The sequence below is a fragment of the Gobio gobio genome, assembly GCF_949357685.1.
Source record: "Gobio gobio genome assembly, chromosome: 4".
NCBI lineage: Eukaryota > Metazoa > Chordata > Actinopteri > Cypriniformes > Gobionidae > Gobio > Gobio gobio.
Window position 1 is genome coordinate 32,579,664 of NC_137100.1, and position 20,126 is coordinate 32,599,789.

The 20,126-nt window shown below is 36.0% G+C and overlaps 1 protein-coding gene across 1 annotated transcript; it reads left to right on the forward strand.

The window, feature by feature from the left end:
- Positions 1-215: 215 nt before the first annotated feature.
- On the forward strand, positions 216-17,500 carry mtmr12 (myotubularin related protein 12). The gene is made up of 16 exons (XM_079814099.1): positions 216-380; positions 3,567-3,624; positions 4,357-4,496; positions 5,927-5,999; positions 6,086-6,222; positions 6,312-6,399; positions 7,240-7,363; positions 7,710-7,779; positions 7,920-8,017; positions 8,325-8,449; positions 8,579-8,657; positions 8,744-8,814; positions 9,009-9,178; positions 12,234-12,410; positions 12,714-12,872; positions 15,170-17,500. The coding sequence occupies exons 1-16, from the start codon at positions 312-314 to the stop codon at positions 15,740-15,742; spliced, it is 2,211 nt and encodes a 736-aa protein (XP_079670225.1). The 5' UTR covers positions 216-311; the 3' UTR covers positions 15,743-17,500.
- The last annotated feature ends 2,626 nt before the right edge of the window (positions 17,501-20,126 follow it).

Consider the following 20,126-nt stretch of genomic DNA (forward strand, 5'->3'; position numbering starts at 1 on the left):
CTCACTCAGGGCGTAGGCTATTTTGAATGTGACTGCTTATTAGTTCAGCAACGAGGAAGCGCATCAGATCGACAGCCTCTTCGTCCAATGAGCAATAAGCGGCTTCCTCTTGACCAGAGTAGAAAATGGGCAGTTTGTCCATAAAGAACCAATGACGTCGAATGGGCGAGGTTTGCTGTCAGAACAGTTTTGTCTTCCAACCAAAGGAAATCCGCGCTTGTGAAAAGAGGTGGAGGGAGAGGAAAGTTCTGTTCGCACTCTCCCGGATTTCCACCTGACTGCTCGGGAAGCGGGATAGTGGGACAGGCAAAATGTTAAGTTTGGGGAGCGGAGGAGCGAAGTCTTCTAAACCGTCATTTGTGTCTTATGTTACACCCGAGGTAAGTGAAAGCTTTCAAGCAGTAACGTTTTACACTTACGGTGTTTTCAAAACAACCCGGAGACTGGTTTTGACTTAAACGAGTTGAAAGAGTGGACAGACGTGCACTGGGCGGGGTTACGTGCCATGCTGAAGTTGACAATGTTGACTTGTTCTAGTTTAGATAAACAGGGAAATCACAGTTTTGTGTGCGCTTCGTTCACATGGGACGATGCGTTAAACGAGCAACAATGAATTTGCATTCAGTTAACGTTAAACCTCCTAAGTTGACTGCCTTCGCCCTGACGACTAAAATTCAGATCTATGGACTTCCAAAAAGTCCACAGCTTTACAATCCAGTCTGTACTCTGTTTAGAGAATGTTATCCAAGTTATTGAATGCTTTTATGTTTATTGACTCGAGTCACAAGTGTCTTCACTTGCCCCTGCCCTGACATGTGATGTGTTTGAAGTCCGCTTTTGGTTATGTCTTCAGAAAGTTGCAGTGTTTTGATGTATGTGCGCGCGCCCGCGTGAGAGCGAGCAGGACGTCCTTTTAGAATAGATGTCATGGGTTGATGGCGCACAATAGAGTTATTGTTGTCCATTAATGAAAGCATGATGGTACGAATTGTATTCAATATAGAAACAATAGAAAGAGGAACCCCCTATTATAAATTTTTTAAATCCATTTTATTAGAGAGACTAGTAAATTATAAAAACAGTAAATACATCATTCATAATTCAAGAACATAATTCGGAATTAAATGTGTAGACTAGAGGATTTTTTTTTCTTTTTTTTTTCTTTCTTTCATTATTTACTCATACTTATGTTGTTCGGAACCTGTATGACTTTTCCTGTTCTTTGGAGCACTAAATGAGAAGATTAGGTACTAAAAACACCAAGGTCATGGGTTTAAATACAAGGAAATACCTGAACTGATTACGTGTACCTTCAATGCAATGGAAGTCACTTTGGATAAAAACATCTGCCATATGTAAATGTTTTTGCTTTAGGCAGAAAGACAGTTTCAGCCGCTATTCAATTTTATTGTATTTTTTGCATGGTAAAATAAAAACTGTAGCTTAAGTTTGCCTTTTTTGCCCAATAATTTTGTCAGATAAATACCGTAACTACATTTAGTGTTTTGTTCTTCCCTAATATTTAAAATATCGGCAACACTACAATAAGGTCTCATTGGTTAACATTAGTATGTATTAACTTTCATGAACCACGCGCAATACATTTGTTACTGAATTTATTCATCTTTGTTAATGTTAGTTAATAAATGTTAGTTAATAATAATACAACTGTTTGTTGTTTGTTCATGTTAGTTCACAGTGCATTCACCGTTAACAAATACAACTTTTGATTTTAATAATGTATTAGTAAATGTTGAAATTAACAAAGATTAATAAATGCTGCAGAAGTATTGTTCATGTTAACTAATGTTAACAAATTAAACCTTATTGTAAAGTGTTACCAAAATATTTATAAAAAAATATATAATATATTATTAAATATTTTACTCATATTTTGATGGTTCAATCGACCTCGTAGGGTTATTAAAAACACTTTTGTCCACTACTGTATGTTTGGTGTGGTTAGAGCCAAATTGTGCGACTTAAGATCCTGATTACTGTAGACTGATAAGTCCCAGTCATCACCAGTGCACTGCTGCATTTTTCCAGTTGCCAAAAAATGTCATTATTACTTTGATTTCTGTGGTTAGTAGAGCATTGATTTGTAGAGTGGGAGAAGTTATTAAATGTCTTACTAGGTCAGTTACAAAAAAATGCCATGATGATCCAGCCTTTATCGTTTTATCAACTCCCGGTCATCATATAACTCCAGTACGTTAAATCTTTTTCGGAAAGTGTGTGGTCTCCTTCTCTCTGCTGCCATCTTGTTACTCCTAACAAGGTTAGGATACCTCTCCTGCACTCTTAAATAATTTAGGAGCTGAGACCTAGTCTTAACACAAAGGAACCTTTATGAATCACTGGTTAGACTAATGTTATGTCATTCTTAGAATTTCGACACGCTTAAAACTTTGCTCTGAGCAGCTCTATATATGTATGGCCCCTGGCCTTATGGAAAGAGTTCAACTATTTCTCTTTCTGAAGATCGGAAATTGGGGCTTGGTCAGCTCGCACAGCGTTCTCCCCATTTTTGTTGGCTGGATATTAATGGAAACCTACTGTGATCCATTTTTTTTGTCTTGTAACATTTACATAAATGGCAAGCCCATGTGTATTACAATCTCGGGTTCTAAAAAACAATTTTCAAGAGAATGTTTTCACCCTGAGGAAGTCATTCGGGAAAGGAGTGTCCCAGATGCTTGGGGTTGTTTGTGAAGTTTTAACCGTTGACTTTTTTCAGCTGGCCTCATGGTAGCCAGGATGTATCATGGCTTCCTTTCCTTTATTTATCCTGTTTGTTTCGACTGAACTTGCATAATTTTCACACATTGACATTAGTTGAATGATTTTGCAGTTTTCTGCAGCCACTTTTATATGTTCTGACCAATAACAAAGGAATTTACTTCATTTAAATGTTAAAGTTTCAAAGCATGCCTTGTGGATTTCCCAGGGCTGCGGCTAAAATGCATGGTGCCAGAGACAAAACGGCACTCAGTTCTCTCAGTTGACTCAGTTCTCATTATATTATATTACTCATATATATTACATTAAAGTCATAATGTTAAAGGGAAAATTAACTCACGCTCATGTCATTCCAAACCTGTATGATATTTTTCTTTTGTGGAGTGAAAAAGATATTTTGAGATTTATTTTTTGTCCATACAGTGGACATACCAAGTTTGGTTTACCAACATTCTTCAAAAATATCTTCTTTTGTGGTATAAATATAATAAAAAGAGGCCAGAGTGAGTAAATTATGTCAGAGTGTTAATTTCTTGGTAAACTATCCCTTTAATGTAAAATATGACCGTGTAGGTTTCCCATACCCATATATTCTTTAGTTTTAATAAAGTTAGTTTTAGTTTTCGTTACAGAGCAGATGTTCTGTGGAGGCATCTAGATTTCAAATTTTCACTTGCTTAGCATCTGGCACTTTGTGAAATGTGACCTGATGTGTTTGGCATCATATTGCAATATGGTACTTGTGAAAATGTCATGTAGTACATGTTATTAGATAATCAAGTTTACATTTAACATTATAATTGTATTGCTTCTTTCTTCTCTAGGAAATAAAATTAGAGAAAGACCTGCTAAAGAAAGAGAAGCATCCTGATTTGCTACCAGGTAAATATTAAATCCCTCACACAATGTTCTGCTCTCTCAAGTTTTTCTTTGTATTATTGTCAGTTAATCTAAAATACTTTTTGTGTTAGTGGAACACACTGGGTGTAATTTTCAATTCAGACTTAAAATTGCTCTTTAATCCAGACTGTAACTTACAGAGATCTCATTCAGTGTACACTTTGCAGATACAGAAAAATACTAAAACACTGATAGCATTTCTTCAAAGCTCTGCACACCACAAAACAAACTGTTATTGGCACTGTGTTTATGTCCGACATTGTGTTATTGTATCTAAAGCCTTGTTCGTTCACATTGCCTGTCCAAATCTGATTATTTGGGTATACGATTGAAATCAGATCTAAATGATTGATTGTCCACACTATGTAATGTATATCGCAACTATTCAGATATGATTGGTGTTTCCTGTGGCTCTCTGTGTTAGTTCCCATGGCAATGATGTTGCGTTGTAAGGACAATGCCAAAAACAACATGGAGGGGTTTGCAATATTGTGTCTTAGAATATGACAATGCGTAGCTGCAGCGCTGGACTTCTAATGAAACAGCGACAGAAACTGAGGCCAGCATGAGCGGCTTTACTCCGTGCTGCCGTTTCTGCCACACAGTGAAAGAAGTGAAGACACCTCATCGTTGGATGTGCACAAAAATCAGATTTGGACTGACAGTCGGAACAAAGCTTATCTGACATGACTTTGCTGATCTGTTGCTTCCTAGGTGAAGTGGTCTTCTGTAGCGCCAACCCCATTCTCAAATACACTCAAGATGACCTCTCCCAGCGTGGTGTCTTTGGCACATTGTTCTGCACCAATTTTCGTGTTACGTTCATTAGTGATGAGTTGATACAGGAAGACACGGTAAGGACACATTTACAAATGGCAATTTCATATACAATTTGATTTGTACGAAAAAGTATGAAGGCCCACCCCTAAATCTAACCCTCAGTGGGGTCTAAACAAATCATAAAAAAATGTACCACAACGTAAAATAGTTACAAACTGCCGTGAGCGTTTTCCTTTTCGTACTACAAGAAAATAATCAACACTGTATTAAGAAAACACAGTCTTATGGAATGCTAATTCACATCTACTGAGTGAAAAGCAGAATGCTATCACATAAGGAACAATGTATCATTTCTAATTCAGGCTCACCAAACAAAGAACCACAGTGGGGTTTTTTTAACATCATGTACTTCCTGTATGAAGACTGCAGCATTCTTGTACATAATGTGGTTTGAAGAGAAAATAACGTGATCTAGATGTTAATATAATGGCAATCTTAATGATAATGATATTATTTATTAGAGCTGTTTATCCATTTAAAAATTTTATTATTAATAAATATTTGCAAGTGAGGTTTGGCGAGGTGCATTGCCTGTAGTAGCAGACAGGTCAGAGGGCATGACTAAATGTGTTCATATTTTTTCGTTATTGATTTATTTATAATTGTGCTAAACTAACGCATTGAATTGACAGCCATGCTACTATTCCAAAACAAATTCATGTACATGCAAAAGATTGGACATAAATGGTAGATTGGGTAAATTAAGATTTTGTTGCTTCAAAAGCTTTATAGCCACACTAAATGAAGCACTGGAGATCTGCTAATATTGCTGGCTCCTGTCAGATAATTACTTTCTTCTCATTTGTAAGTAAGGTTTGGATAAAAGTGCCTGCTTAATGAGTAAATAGCAAAAGTGTGAATACAATCAAACTGTCTTAAGAGCATGCTCAGTGACCTTGCATGAGGAACTGTGCTGTGAGTGCTCTCACTTTAGCTGCCAGTTCAGGAACTTGACTGTCTGACTCACTGGTAGTGAAATTCTGGTGGGAAACCAGTGACTTACAGTAGGCTCAAATGGTCAGGTATTTTTGTTTTCGGGTCGTTTTTTGCTTTTTTTGCCGGTTGTCTAAGATCGGTATAGGATGAAGATGTATCTAATCTAATCATCTTAAAAGGCTGAAAAACAATGCTGCTGATAGCTATTGGTCAAATGTTAGTGTTGGTTGGTGTCAAAAGAGGTTTCATCTACTACTTTCAGACTTCAATTTTGAGGTGGCTAAACAGGAAGTGAAGTGTGTTTCACTCTTTATTTCACAAATCTTGTGTGAAAGTTGATACGGCACACTGAAGAAGGCAGCAGTGTCTGCCTTTCCTGTTAGTTACTGTATAAAAATACACCTCTCACAGCCGACTGAGCATTTGTTAATTACTGTCTTTCGTAAGCCATTACTTACTTTTGTGAAAGTACAATAAGAGGCTGTTATGTCACTACCTTTTTTTCTAGTCCAAGACCTTTAAGAACAAACTCTATGGAGAAAATGACATTCCATTAATGTGTGTGGATCACATCTATGGTGGTAATAATCGTTTTTTCTTAATAATGTAAAAAAAATGTTTTGGTTTGAATGTTTGAGTTCTGAAAAACTTTTCATTTCTTTTAAAGTTTATGATGAAAAAAGGAAACTGATAACAGGAAGCTTTGTGAAGAACAAATACCCATCCAAAATGATCATTCACTGTAAAGATCTACGCGTCTTTCAGTTCTGTCTAACATTCACCAAGGAGGAAGATACCAAAAGGGTAATTTGTTTAATATGACGACTGAAATGTATGTACATTTTAAAAAGAGTTACACATCTCCTTGTGCATTTGTTTGTTTGTTTTGTCAGATTTTTCAGGGTATTGCTCACCATTGTTTGGAGGAGAAATCTCTAAAGTGCGTTTTTGCTTTTTCCTATGCAGGGACACCAAGCCCAGGTACAGATTTTAGCTTTTGTTGGAGGCTTTCATTGTGTTACTATTGTCACATCGTTTCACTTGTTGGTTAAAAAAAGCTGTTGTCTGAGTATCAGTAAATTGTCAATCCACTAAACACATATAACCACTAATACAACACCACCATGAGAAGTTCATGAAGTCACACGTATGTAGAACATGAACTTTGCACACGTCTGAAATGCAGACGCACATGCAGCACTGGACTTCTTGCACCATCTGCTAAATGCTGATCATAGTCTATGCAACTGGAATTCAACAGATGGTTGCAAGAACAACAGTCAGTCTCTCTTTATAGACATTATATATTCCAGATCATCTTTCTGGATTCTATTTTTTAAATATGTTTAAAATGAACTTTTTACAGTTGCTGCAGCCTCATCTTGTTATTATTCTCTTCAACAAGGATTTATATATACCAGGAATAAAATATATTTTTCATTAAATTACAATAAAATTACCTGGTATTTAATTTGCAGTAATTTGATAGAAAACAGTGGCATATGATGGGCATTATTCATTTCTAACCAATGCTTCTTAGAATATCCCAAGTCTTCATCTCCACTCTTTTGTCAGCTAGCTAGAAAAGTTTGTTGAAAAACATATGTGACCAATAACTCGTAAGATTTGGTGACAACACTGGCCCGGGAGAGAGAGATCCAACCACTGGTCCAAAACTCTGTCACACTTGCCCTAGACTATCAGACATCTTTATTGTTGAGCACTGTTTTAGAATGAAGGATCATTTTATATAGTTTTTAAATAGCTTAAGCTCTCATTAGTCAACTTTGGAACAACACAAGATGCTATTTGTATTTGCAGAAATGCAGAGGACACAGGAGGCCATTATGTTTGATTCACCAGAGGACTGGACACAGGAAATGAAACGGACCAAAGCGAAATGTAAATTAGTGACAGAAAATGAGAACTTTGAACTCTCTCAAAGGTACTTCATGCTGTTGTTGTTGGCTGTAAAGTGTCTGATAAAGTGTTACTACTGTTTTTATTAGAGGGTATTAAGGTGCATTTTCCGTAACGAGATAATCACTAATCTATTACAGTCTTTATGTGCTACTGACCTAGATTTTCCAGACCAATCCTAGAGTCAATATATGTGCATTTTCAATGTATTCTCTCAATTAATATAGGAGAAAAAAAATGCATGCATCTATAATAATTATAAATAATAATTAGCAAAATTGTTTTCAGTGATCTGTAGCTTGTTACATGTTGAACGTGTTAATGTGAAATATATGTATCCAACAAAAGCACTGCTCTGACGTTGTCTTTAGGTTACCGAAGTACTTTGTCATCCCATCTGCACTAGAGGATTTATTCAGCTATCAAGGGAAGGGATTGCCAGTGAGTTAAGGATTTTAGCTTAACAGGATATAAGCATTTAAATAATTTTAGGAATGTTATTATAATGTCTGTTATTGTAATGTTGGCATTTGTATAGTTGAATGTAACTAAAGTCGGATGCCTATTATTTTTCTCTTTAGATCTGGTGTTGGTCTCATCACAGTGGTTGTGCTCTCTTCAAAGCGTCTTTCCCACCTATGACACAAGAAGACGGGGATTTCCAAAAGCACTTGGACACGTAATGGATTACAGTTTTTGACTCCTATTTATCCTCTGAAATCAGCCAAACTGTGATATCCTCATGGTTATTTGTGCAGTTTCTGCGTGTTTAGGTGCTGACACTCAAGGGCACTGTTTTTTTATCAAAGAACAACATGCCAGTATGTTATCTAGTAGTGCTATAGACACTGTCAGCATGAACCAATATAACCTTTTTGTGTGTTGGTCATGTAAAGTGTCCACAGCAAATACAAAAAAAAATAATTTGAATGTCAATGGTACCTTCACATTAACAAATTCTGTTTTGTTTTTTTCTTCCGTTGCAGAATGATAAATTCAGTCGCACATAATTACCTTTACTCCGTAAAAACAGAGGACCTCTCAGAATCCCTTCCTACGATCCTAGACATCCAGCAGTCGTATAACAAGTTCAAACAATTCTTTCTTATCGGTGAGTCACAATATACTGAAGTCTCTTTCACAAGAAAAGTGAACAAATCCTCAAATATTAAATGAAAGGATGTGTATTTTGTTTGCAGTCCCTTTGTAACGACCCATTTTTTAATTATTTGTCTCTTAGATAATTCAACCGATTTTTGGTTATCAGATGTGAAATGGTTCTCTTCCATTGAAAGCTCTGGATGGCTAGACATTATTAGGTCAGCTTACATTGATAAAATCCTAGATTGTGTGATTTTTACTAGTATTAGACTATGAAACAATTAACAAACTGTGTCCTCAACAGACAATGTCTCCAAAAAGCAGTAGAGGTGGTTGAATGTATTGATAAAGACAACACAAATGTCCTTGTAACTGGTAAGTCAAGTGTGTTTCAAATATATTGACTTATATTGTGATTTCAAAACATTGTTTCGATTGCTTGAGCAATCTTTTGGGATGGTAAAGTAAGTACTTTTAAACCTCGATGGATCTATCTTTGTGACTTTGAGATAGTATTCCCTGATGTTTATTCCCTGATGTTTTATGTTGTTGTTATTGATTGATTGCAGAGGAAGAGGGGACAGATCTGTGCTGTGTGATCTCCAGTCTGGCTCAGATAATGTTGGACCCTTATTACAGAACACTGATGGGTTTCCAGAGTCTTGTGCAGAAGGAGTGGGTGGCTGGTTGCCATGCCTTCCTAGATCGATGTAATCACCTCCATCAGAAAGACAAGGAGGTAATTATTGCATGCTTGTTCTTGCCTGTTGTTTCTTTAGAGGCTTAGTGGAAATGTTGCTGGTTTATATATTTTCATATATATGCTGGTTTATCATTCATAACCTCTGAGAATTAAAGGCTTTTTTGCTGCAAACCTGTCTTTTTCTGAGGTTGTAAAATCATGTCATGTGTAATGACACCTGTATAAAGACTACTGAACTATACATTTGACAGTTCAACCAATCTCCTGCACTAGTATCATGTTTTTTTTTTTTTGTTCCACTCTGCAGACGTCCATTTATTTTCCGGTTTTGCTAAGTAGCCATGTGATAAACAGGATAATATGCAGTCAACCGGTCACTATTCATAGTTTTCAGTCATGTTACCGGAGACCTGGAGAGCAAAACAACTACACAACTGCAGCACAGGCAGTGGTGGAAAGAGTACTGAAAAAGCATACTCAAGTAAAAGTACTGTTACTTGTCAAAAAATGTAGTGCTAGTAGAGTAAAAGTACCTGTCCTAAATACTACTCAAGGTAGGAGTAAAAAGTAACCCTTTTAAAAGTACTCAAGAGTAGTGAGTAGAGAGTATTATGCTATAAATGTTATTCCACCTTATAACCTGCAAATTAAAACTGTAGCTTACTCTTTTATGGATGATTCTCAGTAAGAACAAAAAAAAACATGAGATCAACAGTATTTCAGTATTTCAATATTTCTCCAAGTTTTATTTTTGACTGCTAGCACTAAAAATACAGCCATGCAATATTTGAGAAAGCAACCAATAATCTGGTAACATTTATGACAACCATTCTGTAGAGGTTTTCTTGCGGTTAATTAAAAAAGGTTGCAAAGCGTTGTACATTAACAATTTTACGTTAAAAAAAAGCAGAGTTCTTTCTTTTCAAGACGCATTGTACTGCTTTAATTTCAAAGGATGTTTTTCTCTGTAAAATCAATACACTTCAGAAATCAGAATCGAGTAACTCATAATTTTCACCACTGATTATTTTTGCTTGCAATTATAAAATAAACCTGTTTTAAATATAAATCTGATGTTTTATTAAAGTTATTTGCTATATACATGGACTAAAATTTTAAATCGTCATGTGAGAACATCAACATTTTTCAAACATTAAAATATGCACTTCAATAAGCCGACATAAAGCAGGTTAATGCGTTTACATGTTGAGCAAAATCGATGTAAGGGACAAAAATCTAGCAGTGACGGTCGGTTAATGCCTAATGCACTTTGAAGCCTAAACAGTCAAACTAAATTAAGTGTTTCCAGCTGATGGCACCGCAAGCTCGTGCAGCGCTAACAGAATACGTACCATTTGTACGTGTATTAGAAAATGTAATATTCTGCATTCAATTTTTAGTAATTGTTTAAGGCAATTTCACGATTTAAGTCATCATACAGTAACCAGCAACAACCCCCTTTCATAAAGCACGCGTGCCTCTCACTCTAGGCTGGTCGCTATCATGGTTGATTTGACGGGAGTCACACGACTGATTATTCGCCTTAGCCAATCACGGTGACAGGAAAAAAATAAACATATAATGTAGGGACGGCAGGTTTAAGGAAAATAGCGCAGGAAAGCCACCGATATAGCACTTAAAATGTACTCAAGTAAAAGTACACTGTTTTTAAACTACTTAATAAAACGCTTAACGAAAACTGTGCATTGCATTTATATTCTGGGTTGACCTGCTTGAATGTACATAGTATGCATCATAATATTACTACGTTCTTAAGTCTTACTATATTAGTACTTAGTACAACTACAAACCTGGTAAAAATAGCTGGTGGTGGGCAATGGAGGAAAGCCCTGTTTTGCCCTCCAGGTGGGTTGGGTACAGGCATTTGTAATTCGATTGTTTAGCTTCTGATGTTATTTACTTCGATTTATTTTACCTATACAAAGTCTGTTATACCGATTTATATCGCAAACCTTTCATTGTTATATTGTATTAATTTAATTATCATAATCATAAACATATAGGTTTATAGCGCAAATACTGTTATTCTTTCAGTTATTTGCCTATGGTCGCTTATTAATTATTTTATGGTCTTGCACATAAAAAAAAAAAAATAGTTCTGCATTGCAAAATAAGGTGTATGTTAAAGGTGCTGTATGTAAGTTTTTGACAGTACTAAAGCATAAAGCATTGTATGTTTGCAGATATTTAGGAAACATGGTGAGTTCAAATACTCGTTTCTCAGAAAAATAACGCTACTGCCAGTTATTCTACTTTGAAATGTGCGTTCCGTGTCAGAATGTCTGGTTTTGTTTTGGTCTGTGCAATAACACACATTGCCAATTTACCAAATAGTATTTCGACACCACTGATAGAAAACACAGCGTATTGCTGTCATGGAAGCCAGCAAACAAACTAGGTAAGAGGTCCCAGATTCTACCCGACCTAAAAAGCCTCGGAATCCATCTAAAATCTCAATGAACGGAAGCACATTAAAATGCGGATAAATCAACTCTTCAACTTACAGTGTGTGTCTCCTCGCCTTCTATTGTCAATTGCGCTCGTTCCTGTTGCGTGTCCTTAAACTGGCAACCCGCGTGAGCATCGAGTCTGAGGAGGAGAGGGCAGGGTAAATTTGGACTGCAGTACCTATTTCAACCACATGTCATTCCTACATACAGCACCTATAATTGTTAATTATGTTTATTATACCCCTCAGGAGAAATGTGTCTTAGACAATCAAGAGAGCAGGTCAAACATATAACAATCCACTGTCCAATCACATTTCATCCATTCAAAAAGAAAAAGAAGAAAAAACCCACACATTGCACAACACTAATATTACACTAGCATTATACATTACCCATCACATTACCACCACACATAAAATTCATCCCTTCTTGTGGCTTTTTGTTGAGAAAAAAAAAAAGAAATATATGAATTGCAAAATAAATCCCATCAAAATGAGACCATCTTGATGTCCCTACTAGGATTTATTTAGCGATCATTAATCGTTCATTGAATGAATGATTGGCGATCTGTTCTCATCCGCATTGTCTTTTTAATGAGATTCTTGTTTCTCAATGCGCAGTGTCATTCTCCAGTCTTCCTCCTGTTCCTGGAGTGCGTGTGGCAGCTTGTCCAGCAGCACAGCCCGGCCTTCCAGTTCTCCGAGACTTACCTGACTGTTCTGTCTGACAGTGTTCACGTGCCAGTCTTCAGCACCTTTCTGTTCAACTCTGCCCATCAGAGAGAAAATGTTATGAAGGTAGAACTTATGAATTTTATGTTTTTAAAAAACTATTTTGTTGAGATTAATAATGTTATTTTGATGCTGTGCCTGCAGCTTAGAGTCTTAGAGTCAGATTTTACATTTTGAGTAGTGCATTCACCATTCTGCCAGTTGAACAGTATAAGTGGCCTCTATAGGAGCACAGTGGCTAAAAAGAAAACAGTCAGCCCTCTGTAATGCAGTCATTAGTTTACATGTACTCCGAGGTTAGTGGCTGTTGCCTCCCTGATGCAGTCGGCACGCCTCCTGCTGACTGCCTGTGCTTGATTGTCTTGGCAGGCCGAGTCACCACTTGCACAAAGCGGTCCATTGAATTGCCCTACAGTGTGGGACTGGTCTGTGCAGTTTGACAGCAAGGCCCAGAATTTCTTCTTTAACCCATTGTATTCAGAGAAGGTGAAACCTGAGAAGACTGTACGCAAACCTCACAAGCCCAAGGTGAGAGGATGAAATGCTATACTATCTCTTACCCATTTTAGGGCCTGTTTACACCTGGTCACTTCATATGTTTTTACTGATTGAAATCTGATTCGTTTACACGCTTCCATTTATACTTGGCCACATAAATGGGTCTCCGCAAAACGAATATAAATCCGATCTTCAATTCCCACGCTAATGCAAATTTAACGGAGTTCACATCAACGAAAGTAACAGATATGAGCTGCATTTTATTTATCATCAGCTAATTTCAAGATCAAAGACAATAGGAGAGAGAGCGCCATCAGGATTGGTAAGATAATTTAGTATCACTGCTTTTAATGAAGATGATTGTGTGTTTAGCGTCTTCGCCTTACTTTCAGTTTCATTTGCAGCAGTTTTCAAGTCGGCTTGAGGTACTCCTACTCATCTGCGGCGATGTGTTGCAGTAGCGCTGTCATATCTGGCTAAATGTCATATAGCCTATAACACGCTTGCTCTCACACGGTTATTTTTTACCGTTTTAGGAGCACTAAAATGGGCATATGTGGTTTCAACAACCAGATGCATTTAAACGTGTCCAGTTTCATCTGGAATGTGTATCAAATCACCTCCTGAAGTCTCGAAAGCATTTCGGAGGGCATTTACACCTGGTCTTTTCATGATCGGATGGCTAGCCATTCATAGAAAGTGCATGAAGTGACCAGGTGTAAACTGGCCCTTACATAATTTAATAATGTAGGGAAAGATGCCCCACCCCCCTCCCCATTAAGAACAGTGTTAATCTAAATTGTAACATATTTAGAAATAAGTTCAACATCATCCAATATATATATATATATATATTTATTAAGAGAAATAAATGGAAACAGTTGCACTAAAAGCATACATTTGATATCATGTGAAACATAATGATTAATGTTTTCAAATTACTTTGTTAATACATTTTTACAATTACTTGAATTATCGCATAATGCTAGATAAATCAAATAACAGAATCTCACTTAGTGATGCATCTGAATTACACTGTATAATCTGAATTATGTACAGAATTGTATTTTAAAATGTAAATCTTAAATGTAAAATGTACATCTCTAAAAATTAAATCTATATATAAACACTGAACATTTTTAAATATTAAATTTTTAAATCTTGAAAAGCGATAGATAGCTATGACTTTAGATCAAATGATGCCACTGAATTAGCCTACACTTTATAATGAATAATAAAGATGTCTGAAATGTACATCTAAGCGATGGAATTATAAATGATCTATGAATTATTAGAATTATTAAAGTCACCATGAAATCAAAATGGACATTTCTTATTGTGAATGGATTGTTGCAGTGTTTATTATAGATTATTTATCCATAAAATTTAATATTTTTATTTAAAAATCAAACAAGCACGTGAACACATAAAACTATTATTTAGTCCCGCCCTGTTTTTTTTTAATTATTATTATTGTTTGTTAAGCCATTTTACTTTACTTTAAGCCCTTTAGAAAAGTCGGTCGCAATTTTTTTAATTTCATGTTTAAAGCTACACTGTGTGATATTTTCCCCCATCTAGCGTCTAAAAGGTATATGACCATCCAGTGAATATTAGTTTCTGTTCCTCTCAATTCCGATTTCGTTTTAACTCCTACGGTGGCCGATTTAGTCCAAGATTAATATGGCTTCCAGTTCGACCTCGTCCACATTTGACACTGTGCCATCGAGTGTTAAAACGCGAAAGGCGAAGCTTGAATTTACGGGTATGTCCCTCTTTGGCTAATGTACTTTCAAGATGGAGGGGCAACATGGCGACCCGCATTCGAACCCCTTACCCGTATGTATTTTCAATGGCATATTATAAACTTACGAGAATACTTTATTACTTGAAAGAAGTAAATATACATCATGAGCACATATATTTTTGAAAGGACTAAGTGTTTTTAGCTAAGAATAAACTAAAAAAGTTACACAGTGTAGCTTTAACAATCACTAAAATCTTCACTTTTATACCTTTTGCTTCAAAATAAAAAAACTATTTGTTACCATAAAAATCTATGAATTACTATTGAAATCTCACAAATGATAAAAGTTCAAGAGCTATTCAGCAAATGTGTTGAGATTTAGTGACATCTATAGGCAAGAGGAAAATGGAAGTTGAGGGGGGCATCTTACCCAAATGTTGCACTAATTAAGTCTCTTTTGCTTATTTTGTTTATCTGACTTTGCTGTTCATATTGAATAATATCGAAGTTGAGTTTGTCCTGTGCATAATTGCTTGCAGACTAATATTTAAATTTTTTTTTTTTTTTTTTAAATGTATAGCACCAAAGACAGTTATCCTTACCCAGCACAGCCTTCAAAACCCCACCCAAGAAAGGTTTCTTTAAGGAGGAGACCGACAGCCTTAAAAAGATGCTACGAGTGAAGCGTATCAGTCGCTGGATGGGCTCTCCTGACTCCCCCGTGGCCCCCACCCGTGAGTTCTACGAGTCCTGGCAACAGCGCCCTCTGGACTATCACGGCCTCCTGCTCCCCTGTCTGGATGGGCCGGCTGTCCGTGTCTGGATGCAGCGCTACCTGCGCTGGATACCTGAGGTACACATCCTGGGCGGAGGCTCCATGGCTGTCTTGACCAAGCTAATGGAACTTATAAGTCAGGTGCAGGATCTGAAGCGTGTGCTGGAGCAGAGAGACGCATCGCAAGCTGCTAAATTTGATCACCGTCCACACCTGCAGCACCGTCTGCTCACGTTCGGCTCCTCAGGACGATTGCCATCTTCATTCCCCTTCGCTTTCAGCCGCAACCGATCTTTCAAGCCCTACATTCCTACAGGTCTAATGCAAAGTCTTATGGTAACTGACAACCTAGCTAGTCAGGAGGATGAGGCCAGTTAGGTTGTGAGTTTTGATTTAACAGGGAATCTGTTTTCACCCATATGTTAAATATTTGTCCATATATTATTAAATTATAATTATAATATAAATCAGGATTATATTGTCCTCGTCAGATCCAGATTAAAATCCTGATGATGGTGCTTGAAGTGCCTTTGGTGCTAAAGCGGGTCCTTTTGGAAAGGAAAATTGACTTTTGTCAAACCATATGTGCCCTATTATATTGAAAACATGATATGAGCCTTCAAACAGGATGTAAGCTCTTTTATTTCAGTGTTTTTGTTGTTGTTGTTGTTGTTTTTGATGTTCCTAATGAAACAATACCTTGCATTTTCCTCTTGCTCATCACAAAACTCCAGGATATAGCCCTGAACTTCCAGCCTTTCCAGTGCGCAGTGTTACATAAAATCTTTACTAAGTAACATTTCAAACAGTATCCCATTCCAATGATTTATGGATGAATGAATAATAGCAATTATAAGAGTTATAAATACATTTGACTTCTCTTACCCCTCACATATTATAACTTCTGATGCATCTGTGCACTTCGGCATCTATGGCAGTGAGATGCGTCTAAAAAAGGTTAGGCAATGAAAATTGTGTGGAGCCATCTACATGTATATCATTGTTACTGTTACATTTAAAATCTATTGAAGATTAGACTATGCGTACTATGGTCCAATGTGAATTTTTTATTTTATATAAATGTGTAAATGGGGGCTTTTGTTTTGTAAGAAAACAGGAAGTAGTGAAGAATACATGAGAACAGCTGTCTCAGCGTTTCAGTGCTTTACTGTATGACGTTCACTGTGCGACTAGTATCCGTCCGATGACTGGCTGACTGTCATTTTATTGAACCTTAGATGCTGTAATTGGTAGCACATTAAAGGACACAAAGCTGAATATTAATATCATAACAATTAATCTGAAACTCTAAGGACAGAATAGTAGTGGAAACCATTGTTTTTAAAAATGATCATTCTTATGGTGACAAATGCTTCAATCACACATAGACATCACCACAGGATGTGAAAGTTTTAACACAGCACTTACACTGCAAGATTCAAATAAGTGTAAATCCTCATCGTAGAGTGCAAGCCTTTTTGCAAATATAACTATTAAGGCATAAGCTAATTTCATACTGTATCTGCATTTGTGCACATTCTTCTTATTTCTTTTCATTTCAGAACTACTGCCACAATTCAACAGGCACTTCAGTCAAAAATTGTGTTGTTCGATGTCTGTTGCCCTTCCCCTCCACCCCACCCCATAACAATTGTAATGTACTGAAACCGATATAAGCATTGCACTGAGTTTTGTAAGCAAAGGTGTGGAGAAAGCAGCTTCCTGACAATTTTGTTTTTGTTTATGGCCCTTTCACCCTTGTTTTGCACTACTGCTCCTTACCAGTCATTCACTGTTACTTGAACAGTCAGTCAGCTATCAATCTGATTCTGTTCACTTCAGTTCAGCACTGCTCTTGTGTATGGCAAGCGAAGACGAGCTGGGTAAGAAACATATTACTGTATAATTATTTTGTATTTTTCTGTAACCAAATTTAGAGTTCACATTATCAGAGTTTGACTGTGGAGTTTATGAAATATGTCAGAATGCTTTATTTTGGACTATTTACACAATTATAATTTTCATTTAAAAGTAGCATTAAATACTTTTATAATTGCACATGGGAAATATGTAACTTTTTTTTTGATGTTACTCTTTTTGTCCACAAAATATGATTGAAATAAAAGACTAGAAATGCTTTGTGATCATGATTGGTTCTTGTGAAAAGTAACTTTTAATGCAAATAGTTCTTTTTTTTCTCTCTTTTGGATTTTTATGATTATTGTTCTGTGGTCTCTTGAAAGCAGGGCCGGCGTTTGCTATAGGCGAGCTAGGCGGTTGCCTAGGGCGACAAATGTGTTGGGGGCGCAGCCAGGCGCCCTCTAGTGGCGCCCTTAAACTTACTTCCCATTAAGCATAGAATTAAAACAAGCGAAATAAAACATACTGTTTATTAAACATGATCATCCTTGGGCGCCCCCTCAGCCGCACGTTTAATTACTTAACCTGATTATTAGATTGAATTGAAAGTGAATATTGTCTAGCACAGGCGTTATGTCAGGCTAGTGCTCAGCACTGGCGCGTTCTTCAAAAATGAAGCGGTCTAAACCCTCGAGTGCACAGGGACGGAAAAAGAGAAAGGCAGACGATCAAAAGAAAGCCCAGTATAGAGGTAAGTCTTCTCATCTCAGCCATAAAGGTGTCAAACGAAATAAATTTACTTCGTATTATCGATATTATCAACTAATATTGGACGGCATTGGACGTTTTATTGCTGTCACTAAGCTATCACTAGCTAGCTAGTTATCTACATATTTCTACGCATTTCACTGACAATAAGGAAATCCAGACGAGACAAATTTTAATGCTGCGTCAATTTTGAAGGTGAATAGAAATGCCAGAAACAACTGTTCATCTTTTATTATTTAAGATAGGCATAGAGCTACAAGAACTTATATATTTTAATTTTGTAGTGGTAAGTACAGTGTATCCATAATAGCACTTTTGTTTGTAGAGGGTATAGTTAATCCAGTTTATGGGTCATAATTTGCTTAAGTGTCTTTACAGGTGCTTAAGAGAGTTTTTGCACAGTTTATGGAGTTAATATTTGGTAAATATCCTTGAACATTCTTTCTAGCATTTGTGTATGACCAATTTATTGCAGTTGATCCTTCAAGTCTTAACTTTCTTGATTAAGTGTTGGAGTGACTATAAAAGCATTTTTGTTTGTTCATCCATAGTTTGAGTCATAATTTGTTAAATATCCTCCAACTTTCTTTGTAGCATTTTTGTATGTGCAATTTATTAGAGTGTATCATTTAAGTCATAATTAGCTTTTTAAGTCTTGGAGTAACAATAGGAGCATTTTTGTTTATATAGTTTTTATAAATACTTAACCCATTTGTGCCCAATGGCATGTTCTGCATTTATTTTCCCCAGGTTTTTGTATTTTTTCTTGAAAATCGTATTTGAATCTGTGGCAACTATAGTTGCCGGTGGGCAAATATGTTGTATGCACCCCTTCAATGTCAAATATGAATAAGAGGAGAACATTTAGCATCTAACTCAAAATAACTGCTTTCAACAGATCAATCTTTATTCATAATCAAATGTATTATGTTTGACTAAGTATACTAAAAACTATAGATCTGTTGTAAGATGTGTTTTGTTTGGATGATTCTAGAGACCTTCATGATTATGTTGATATATATATGTCAACAAAAAATACTTATTAGTAACATGAAAATGACCTTTCTTTGGGAGGGTTTGCCTTCGTTGTGCTCCCTGGAAGTAGGGGTAGGAAGTTGGCAGTCTCATGTGACAGGAAGGAAGTTAATATATTTTTTTTTTCTTGAAATCCTTTATTTGGTTGTCTGCTTGTGTGTCATTAAGATATAAAACATGGATAATATCTAGAAAAATACTTACAGAAGGAAAATGACAACTATACACTGGCAACTATAGTTGCCGGTGGACTTAACAATTAGAGGGGGGGGGCAAAACTCAATCTCGCCTAGGGCAACCAAAGAGCTAGAGCCGGCCCTGCTTGAAAGGCACATTTTTAAATATAGAAAACAAAATGGGTTGAAATGTACAGTACAACTTGGAAAGTCACCTAAAAATATTTTCATATATTTTAATGGTACCAGTCAGTCTCAACCTAGAGCGCGACCCAGTGTATGTTAGTTTCTTTTATTTAATATTTATTTTTATTTTTTCCATTTTTGCTTAATTATAAAGTTTATTTTGTTGGGTTTTTGTCATTTTTAAAATAGTTAAAATATGTATATAGTTTTTTATTTTATTTTAGTTATTTTACTACAAGTTAAAATGAATGGAAATGAGAAATGTTGCCTAATTTTTTATTTCAATTAATGTTTATTTTATTTTAACCCTCTATGGGACTAATTATGAAATCACAGCTAGAAAAAAATGTATGACTTTTATATTTTACATATATTTAAAGACTAAAATCATTTTCCAAAATTACCTTCTTTTTTTAGGGTGCTGTCATAACTGACTTTGTCCTATTAGGGTAGCCTACAAATTGTCTGAAACTTCACATACATTCAAATGCATCTTTGCAATCTGAAAAGTAGTGAAAAGGTCTTAGTGTTTCAAAAAACGTTAAAAGCTTTTTTTTTTTATTCTATTTTATTTTGTGCTACTATATTTCATTTGGAACTCACATGTAAAAAATTTACACAAATTCAGATGCAACTTCACTGAAAGTAGTGAAACCATATCTTGAAAAATGATTTCTGGGATTCCACATCAATAGCACAAGTGAAAATCAACATGACTCTTCTTTTTCAGTGTAGCC

What these genes read in the sequence shown, in the direction of transcription:
- mtmr12 (XM_079814099.1), top strand. Translation starts at nt 312, where the DNA reads ATGTTAAGTTTGGGGAGCGGAGGAGCGAAGTCTTCTAAACCGTCATTT. An exon ending in ATCAAGGGAAGGGATTGCCA is followed by an intron (nt 7,780 to 7,919) that starts GTGAGTTAAGGA and finishes TTTTCTCTTTAG; the next exon opens with ATCTGGTGTTGGTCTCATCA. An exon ending in TCCATCAGAAAGACAAGGAG is followed by an intron (nt 9,179 to 12,233) that starts GTAATTATTGCA and finishes CTCAATGCGCAG; the next exon opens with TGTCATTCTCCAGTCTTCCT.